This window comes from Coffea arabica, chromosome 2c (assembly GCF_036785885.1).
Source record: "Coffea arabica cultivar ET-39 chromosome 2c, Coffea Arabica ET-39 HiFi, whole genome shotgun sequence".
In the NCBI taxonomy this organism is placed as follows: domain Eukaryota; kingdom Viridiplantae; phylum Streptophyta; class Magnoliopsida; order Gentianales; family Rubiaceae; genus Coffea; species Coffea arabica.
Genome location: NC_092312.1, coordinates 10209232 through 10218641, shown reverse-complemented (window position 1 = coordinate 10218641; position 9410 = coordinate 10209232). Strand labels below are relative to the sequence as shown.

At 39.6% G+C, this 9410-nt stretch overlaps 1 protein-coding gene across 1 annotated transcript; it reads right to left on the bottom strand.

Annotated features, from left to right (window-relative positions):
* Positions 1-7576: 7576 nt before the first annotated feature.
* Positions 7577-9143, bottom strand: LOC113723871 (BTB/POZ domain-containing protein At3g22104-like). The gene is made up of 2 exons (XM_027246834.2): positions 8247-9143; positions 7577-8002 (listed from the first exon to the last, which is right to left on the bottom strand). The coding sequence occupies exons 1-2, from the start codon at positions 9141-9143 to the stop codon at positions 7577-7579; spliced, it is 1323 nt and encodes a 440-aa protein (XP_027102635.2).
* Between the last annotated feature and the right edge of the window lie 267 nt (positions 9144-9410).

Sequence of the window (9410 nt, the reverse complement as noted above, 5' to 3'; positions counted from 1 at the left end):
AACCACTTGATCATGAAGACTTAATTGAGAAAGTCTTGGACGGCCTTGATGACACATTCCAATCTGTCATTGATGCAGTCAACAGCCGCGACACGGTCATCACCTTTGATGAACTCCATGAAAAACTCATCAACAAAGAGCTGTCCTTGCGCAATTCCTCACCAGGTTTTCCAGCCTCTGCCCACCTCACACACACACAACGCTCAAATCAGCGGTCACCGGGCAATCACCCACCATGGCCTGCTCGTCCTCCAACCTTGCAGTCCGCTCCCAGCCACTACAACCGACCAATGCGTCCATTTCTGGGCAAATGCCAGTGGTGCCGTGGTCAAGGTCATGTGGTCCCTCAGTGCACTCTCTTCCGCCAACAATTTCCTCATGCTTCACCACCATCACGCGCTGTCAGTTCACCGCCACTTCGTGCACCCCCTCCTTGGCAAGCTCAAGCTCATGTTGCTACCTCAAACTCCCCATCACATGATCCTTGGCTATTGGACAGTGGTGCTACGCATCACATTACAACTGACCTTCAAAACCTCTCCTTTCACAACCCCTATACTGGTCCAGATGAAATCATGATTGGAGATGGCTCTGGCATTCCTATCACACACACGGGTTCAACTTCTCTGCCTACTTCTTCTCACTCTTTCACTCTTTCTAATGTCCTTTGTGCTCCAACCATGAAACGTAATTTAATTTCCATTTCTCAGTTCTGCAAATCAAATAATGCCTCTATTGAATTCTTACCATCATCTTTCTTTGTGAAGGACCTTCAATCGAAAGCCATGCTCTTCCAAGGCCAAACTAAAAATGGTGTCTATGAGTGGCCCATCTCCTCGGCTTCATCACCATTGCTTGCTTTCTCCACAACAAAGACCACATACCCTGCCTGGCATCACCGACTTGGTCACCCATCACTACCGACACTCAAACACATGGTCTCATCATTCAATCTGGATGTCTCAAATTCTTCCTCTCTCAACTCTCATTGCAATTCTTGTCATTGTAATAAGAGTCACAAATTACCTTTCTCTGTGTCTACCTTGTTCACTTCTTCTCCACTTGAAATTGTCTTCACGGATGTTTGGACTTCACCTGTGTACTCCATTGACAACTTTAAATATTATATTCTCTTTGTTGATCATTTCACAAAATATATGTGGCTGTATCCGCTGAAACGCAAATCTGATGCTCGTAATGTTTTCATTTCCTTCAAGGCCTTGGTTGAAAAATTCTTCAACTGTGAAATCAAAACGCTTTACTCTGATAATGGTGGCGAATATCAGGCCCTCTCTTCCTTCCTAACAATCAATGGCATCTCTCATCTCACCTCTCCTCCTCATACTCCTGAACACAATGGCTATTCTGAACGTCGCCATCGTCATATTGTTGAAACTGGACTTTCTCTCCTTTCTCACGCATCTATGCCTCTGGCCTATTGGTCCTTTGCCTTTTCCACAGCCGTATATCTTATAAATCGTCTCTCGACACCTACTCTCAACAATGAGTCTCCATTCCTTAAACTTTTTGGCACTGTCCCTAACTACAATAAACTTCGAAGTTTTGGCTGCCTCTGCTATCCCTGGCTCCGTCCTTACACCTCTCACAAACTTGAACCCAAATCAACTCCTTGTCTCTTGGTTGGATGTTCCTCTACTCAAAGTGCTTATCTCTGTCTTGATATATCCTCCAACCGATTGTACACCTCTCGTCATGTCCGTTTTGTTGAGTCTGTGTTTCCCTTTGCCAACTCTAATCTTACCCTCCCTCGGGTCACCTCCTCCACCACATCCGAATGGTGTTCTATGACTTTACCTGTCATTCCTTCTGTGTCCCCCTCCGTCCCAACAACCTCTCAACCCCAAGGACAACCTTTATCGTCGCAACCCGCATCCAGTTCTGGATTACCACCCATCTCCTCCCCTCCTACTCCAGCTGCAACTATATCCACAACCACCAACCCGACGCCCTCATCTCCTCAAGGCATAATTACTCGGTCCAAACACAACATTCACAAACCCATTCAAAAACTCAACCTCAATGCTGAACTCCACCATCCCACCCTTGTGCCCACCACCGTCAATCAAGCATTGAAAGATCCTCAATGGCGGCAAGCCATGTCCACAGAATTTGATGCTCTTCTTCGTAATGGCACGTGGGAACTTGTTCCATCTCATCCTACCCAAAATTTGGTAGGGTGTAAATGGATTTTTCGCATCAAGTACTTACCTGATGGCTCTGTTGACAGGTACAAAGCGCGTCTGGTGGCCAAAGGTTTTCATCAACGCCCAGGGGTTGATTTCACCGAGACCTTCAGTCCTGTCATCAAACCAACCACTGTGCGTCTGGTTCTTAGCCTTGCGATAAGTCAAGGCTGGTCACTTCGCCAACTGGATGTCAACAATGCCTTTCTTCAAGGCACACTTTCAGAAGTGGTGTTTATGTCTCAACCTCCAGGCTTCATTGACCGTGATCATCCTCACCATGTCTGCAGGCTTCGCAAGGCCATCTACGGCCTCAAACAGGCTCCACGCGCCTGGTATCATGAATTACGCCAATTTCTGCTCACTTCAGGCTTTCATAACTCCACGGCAGATACCTCTCTATTCATATTCAACACTCAAGGAGTTATTCTTTATCTTCTTGTTTACGTTGATGATATCATTGTTACTGGAAACACAGCTCAAGCTGTACATCAGTTTCTTCAGCAACTCTCTATGCGCTTCTCCTTAAAGGATCTTGGGGACTTACACTACTTCCTGGGTGTTGAAACGCTTCCCCATGACGATGGTCTGTTTCTTAGTCAACGAAGGTATATTGTTGATCTTCTTCAAAAAACTCGGATGACTGAGGCAAAACCAGCCACTACACCTCTAGCAACAAGTCCGCCTCTTACCTTGCATGCTGGTACTCCCTTATCTAATCCTACAGAGTATCGCACCATTGTTGGAAGTCTTCAGTACCTCTCCTTGACCCGTCCAGACATCACTTACACCGTCAATAAACTTTCTCAATTCATGCATCAACCAACGAATGAACATTGGACGGCTGTCAAACGCTTACTTCGCTATCTCTGTGGCACGTTAGATCATGGCATAACACTTCGTCGTAAGTCATCTCTTACTCTTCATGCTTTCTCCGATGCTGACTGGGCCGGCAACAAGGATGATTTTACTTCCACCAGTGCTTACATTGTTTATCTCGGCCATAATCCTGTATCTTGGAGCTCCAAGAAACAAAGAACTGTTGCCCGCTCTTCAACCGAAGCTGAGTATCGATCAGTTGCTGCCACGGCCGCTGAACTCCGATGGATTTGTTCTCTCCTCACTGAACTTGGCATTTCTATTCCCCATCAACCGGTGATTTATTGTGACAATGTTGGAGCCACAAACCTCTGTGCCAATCCAGTTTTTCACTCGCGTATGAAGCATGTTGCCTTAGACTATCATTTCATTCGTGAACAAGTACAAAACGGTCTCCTCAGAGTCTCTTATGTCTCAGCTTCTGATCAGCTTGCCGATGTCCTCACCAAGCCCCTGTCTCGCCAACAATTCACCATGGTTTTGAACAAGATTGGACTCACTCCACCACCGTCCATCTTGCGGGGGGATGAAAAGATAACATAACCGATGCTCTGTCTCCTAGATTTCTGGTAGTTAGTTCTGCTTAGAATTAGTCTCCGATAGGTATATCTGTTGTAACAGAACACATCCTCTAGGCTGTATTTTGTGTTTAAATACTAAGGCAATCGCTAGGAAAGGTAGGGGAAAACATTATATGCAAGCCTCTCTTCTTCCTCACCTCTCTTCTACATTTAGAAGAATTTTTTTTATATTTTTATAGAAGAAAATAGTACACAATCACCGGGAGAAAGAAGAGCTAATCAACCTCTCTTATTGAGTATAGGATACAAGCTATTTATGAATCTATGCACCAAGACATTTTTTAATCTCTTTTAAGTAAAGTTTGTCCAAAAAAAGGGCTAAGGTTTGCTTCCATCGTTTGGAAGTTTTTTTTTTTTTTCCTATGTTTGTGGGTTATTTTTTTGGCATTTTTCTAAATTTACGGTAGCTTACTGAAGTTATTTTAGAGGTTAAAAAATCAGTGTTTATCCAAAAGGCAAAAACACCCTATTTTTTCCCAAATAAAAAAAATAATTTTCTCATCCTCCAACTTGCACGGAATAACTCTCGGAGACTTTCCTTGCGCCCAATGGCTATATCCGCCTTAGTCATTGGTACATCATTTGACATATTTCTTTTTTGTTTTTGCCCTTTTAGAACTTGTGTGTGTTTTAAAATGATACAGTAGATCAGGTTTTTTAAAAAATACTTCTGTCTAAATTAGGGTTGTCAATAGGATCGAATTAGCCCAAACTCGACTCATTCAATCCAAAAAAGTCTGATAATTCATAATTATAAATATATATTATTTATTTCATTATGACATTGGGCCAAAACCATTTTGAACCCAAAACTCACATAATAATGTGGGTGAGTTTGAACCTTTTAATTTGAGCTTAAAATCCTAAAGCCTGAAACTCAAAAATTGCTAATGATTTGTGAGTGATGCTTGAGTTTGAAGTTGGCAAAATCCAGCTCGAAAAGTCCAATTGACAAAGTTTGTGTTCCTCCAAACAAACTTGTTGGACTATGTCTAGAAAATGACTGCATGGTAAGTGCCACAGATGAAGTTGGTCTTTATTTCTTTCAAATAGGCCCAATATGACTTGGGCTTCAGGCATGTTGGGTTTCACACTTTAGATCGTTGCTGGTTTGTTTGTGCAATGATGACGATTGAGAACCACAACCACTGCTAGCATCTTGGTATTGTTCCTTTCCCCCATTGAATGCATAGTAAATGTATCTAATTATATATCAGCACACAAATGTATGTGACCTGAATTCGGATTTGACAACTTGGGTGTACTATCACAAGTCCTTTTCGTAAAAGAGATGCTTGCAAGCAAAATTTTATTTCAGAGCGTATTTCATTTGTACGAAACATTCATAAATATTTTTTGTATGAACAGTTGTTTATATATATACACTAACAACAAACATGTTCCATATTAATTTTGTCATCTAGTAAGGAGGGGTGGAATTTAAAAAGTGGAAAATAGGTAGGAAAATTGAATTCAAGATTTTTAAGATTTGAAATATCAACTTTAACGACTAATAAATTACTTTGACTTCCAATTATTGCTGCCCTCCTTGACTTAACTTCACCTAATTTGCCCTGCTAATACTTAATTTTCTAACAAAATCCATCTGTTTAAATGTTGTACTAGCTTTTTTTTAACATCACCAACCACTATTTTATTGGTTTTGTTATTTTTCTGAAAGCCAATCGAAAAGAAGTACGGAGAGAATATTCAAGTCCTTTAAAGGAAACTATATAAATGGAATGAAATTTCATTTTTTGCGAGCCAAAATTTCCAAAAGTTCTTTCTCATGGAAAGTCTAAGGTTGCGTTTGGATTGCATTTTCCATGGATTTTTCGTTAGAAAATTACTGTAGCGATTTGATGTATGTGAGGTAAAAAGGTGATAGAGAAATGTGTTCACGGAAAACAAAGCCATTTTTCGGTGGAAAATGGCAATCCAAACAAGCTTAGTTGCATACATTAGTTAACCTCATGTTTCCTTGTCTCGATTAATGCAGTAAAGAACATCTTTTATACTCCCTCCGTCCCACTTTGATAGTCCTATATTCCTTTTTCATCTGTACCAAATTGTAGTTCACTTTCCAATTAAAGAATGTAGTTGTATTTTAATTTTTCTAAAATACCCTTATTCAATGTAAGTAGTTGTTACTATAAATCTACCCCATTTAATGAGAGTTGATTCTTTTTTTACCATCAATTCAAGTTCCCATAAAGTTGTACCATATTTAATGTGAGAGTATTTTAGAAAAATAGTAATCTAAATTTACTTTTCCAACAAAGTTAACTACTTTTTCTTAAATTGTGTGAAAAAAGAAACCAGACTATTAAAGTGGGACGGAGGGAGTATATATATATATATTGCCAGCATCTTGAACAAAATAAAATTCGTACTGCCAGAAAAGATTAAGGTTGTATTTAATTTACTCTAGAAGAAAAGATTCCTAGAGATTAATGCAAAAATGCCTAGGCATCACATTGGTTTTAAAGAAGCATCGGGAAAAGGCTGTTCACTTCGTTGACTCATTAATGCACCCAGATTTCAACAAAATTGGAAGCCTAAAAAGACAATTACTGTTCCCGAAAATGTTTGTCCTTCCTTTCTTCCTAAGATATTACTGCAATAGACTAGTAGTTGGTTGTTTCAACCTTCGAGGTTGCTAACTAATCAGTCTACTTGAGAGTCCTTGAACTTTGTACTGCTACTAGAAATTCACTTTACAGTTTGCAGCTAACTATTAGCATCAAATCAACTTGTTAGGAAGAGATCCATGCTATTCACTTACCACATTACATTAGGAAGCAGATCTAATGAAAAGTAGTTTCAGTTTGGACTCAATTTTGGGTGTAATTCAACTGTCTTGGTTCATCAAGATGGCTTTTCAAACACATGTTGGTTCAGAATTGAATTAGTAATGTCTTTGTTTGTCTTCACAACTTCTGCCCTTTTTAGCAGAAATGAACTGGAGTTGAATTACCCAGATGACTAGATCAGTGCTATCATTCAAATAAAGTGCAGTATCTTTTTTTTTTTTTTTTTTCTCTTTTTGATGAATGGTACTGATTTCTGTTCCTATGCGTCTTAGCATGGCCCTCAATGTGCAAATTGTTTGCCGCATTAATCGCTGTCATAGTGTGTTTTTTAGTGGTAGACTTGGCTCAATCTTCAGTACAAATATTCTTTAGAAACATCCATTGATTCTATTAATGCACATTTCAGATTCTTGAAAAAGGCAATGGACAAAGATCATCATCTTTATTGTTGAAGCATTGGTTTTCTACTATATTTCAATGTAGTTGCGCCATTTTGAATTGCAGCTTCATTTGCCACGAATCCTCGATTTTGGTGTAGACTTTGATATTTGAAAAGTGGGTTCGATGCTTCTGTGAAGATAACAATTTTCGTGCCTTTTGTCATTACTCATAACCACCAGCAGGTCCAGCACTTGACTTCTACAAACTGCTGAAAACCAAGTCTGAGAAGACTAGGCATTGACATTTTCATTGGAATTTTGTGTTTGCTACTATAATGTAATCGAAGTAACTAGACCTACTCTAGTGGACTAATCTATACGTCTTTTTTATGGCTTTGTCTCAATTGCCATGGATTCAGTAGCTTCTTTGATAAACTGCTTAAATTCAGCAGAAATGCAGAATCAACTATGGTAAGTACTGCAACTCAAGATACAGACTATAGAAACGTATTTTACATTGCAAGGATTTTTTTTTTCCCAGATCCTCATCGCATTTTCTCCTAATATTTTGAATGGAAGAAACAGAGCTTTCCACACTATGTTATCACAGTTTTAACCTTTGCCGGAAAAGAAAAGAACACAAAAAGAATGACTTTTCTCATCGCAATCGACATTCTGTCACAAACTATACAACATGTTCGGAGATGTTCGAGAAAACTTTAATGAAGTAGCTTCCTGTCAAGGATGGAGTCCAGATTGGTTGGAAATATTGAACTCAATTTCTTTATGTATGTTGATCTAGTCTGTTTTTCCCTGTTAAACGTCTCTGTTGGCGTACAAGTTTTGAATCTGTTATCTATGGTTTGATATTCAAGCTTAGTCATGCGAACAACTTGATCCTCATCCTCACTAGTTCCCTTCGCACTACTATGATGCGACCTGAGATCCTCATGCACCTCAAGATGGCCTGTTTTCCGGGGGATTTCTCTAAGCTTTGAGTGCTGAGAAACAGAAGCAGTGACTGCTGCACAAGCTGGAAACTCCATGTTGTAAACTAGGTGGATCAAGGACCTTGCTGAGAGCTTGTCAAAGTTCAGGACACAACAAATCTTTATCTTTTCTTCTTCTGAAAGCTTCTTGTGGACCTATGAGAAGAGAAGTTCATTGTTGGCAAGATAACGTTAAAGAAGAATTTAAAACTGAACAATGTTTCTTTGTTTGTTAATTGATTTTGGAATTGCAAGAAGAAAAGCAACAGCAAACAATTGGAGAGTTTTCTGATCATCCAAAAGTAGTAGACTGTGCAATGTTTAAGATTGTGTAGAATCTGATTGGAGTCTTATATCTAAGTTCACAAAATTCACAATATGCAGTTCAGGGTCATCATACCTTGAGATATATATCCACTGCTTCATAAGTCATGTCATGAGAGTCTCTTGCATATTCGGGTAGTGCTGTAGCTAATGTGACAAACTTGGAAGGTTCCAGACGAGGATCAGGGGCAACTTCAACTAAGTAAAAATCCATCAAAGAGGCAACTTTCTTGAGTCGATTCACGAGAAACTGCTCTCTGCTCTCAATCAGGAATTGTTCCTGTAACCTTAGGATCAAATCCACATCATATGCATAACATTTGCAAGGTGGAGATGGAAAAAACAAATCATCCAACTTTGCTTGATCCAGCAGGGAACCAACTAGGCTTTCTAACTTCTTCTTGGAACATCTTTTCACTTTGAACGCTAAAGAAAACCGAAGATTGTCAAATAGACCTCTGACGGAGATAAGGCTCCTATCCAACAAATGAAGAAGATTGATGACAGTCTCGGTGATTCTACATTTCTCAGCTCGTAAAGCACCAGTAATTTTCACTTTCTGATAATGTAAGAGGAATGCACATATAACGTAGTTGTCCAATTTCTTCGCAATCATTGTCTCCACTACCTTCTCAAATAAGTCAACTTTCAAGAATTCAAGGTCCTCAAACCACCAAGTCGAAGCTTGAGAGCTGGAGTTGCCTATGCTTTGACAACTAAAGTCGCCTGAAAACTGTATACAAAAACTGTCCGTCAATGAACTATACGGGATGATAAGAGAATACAAGGAAAGCCTTTCCACCAGACAATCCAGAAGCTCCTCAAGCATATCTAAAGAGTACATGGTTTGCTGCAGATCTTGAAACTGCTTCAAACATTCAAGTAGCTCAGGCAAGGCAAATTGGTGGATTTTCTTGAAGTATTCTTTGGTTTGGCTCATCAAACTGGGTGCTCCGTGAATATCCGTATCCATTTCCATAAAAGTGCCAGCAGAATGCAATAAAATTATGTTGGAGGGAGTTATGTTAATTCTGCCTCCGTTGTAGCAAAATTTTGCAAGTAGTTCAAAACCTTCAGTTCCGCCAGGAAAATCATGGAATATCAATTTGAGACTACCATTCTTGCCTGTCAACTTTCTGAACAATTTTCTCAATCTACCGGAAAAACATGCAAGGAAGTTCTGCATTTGTGAGCAATTGTGAGATGGTTAAAAACTTCATATATTCACTTTTGTGAACCC

Coding starts and splice junctions, on each gene's coding strand:
- LOC113723871 (XM_027246834.2), bottom strand. CDS start 9,143: ATGGATACGGATATTCACGGAGCACCCAGTTTGATGAGCCAAACCAAA. Junction 8,003..8,246: donor CAGTGGATATATATCTCAAG/GTATGATGACCC, acceptor CTCTTCTCATAG/GTCCACAAGAAGCTTTCAGA.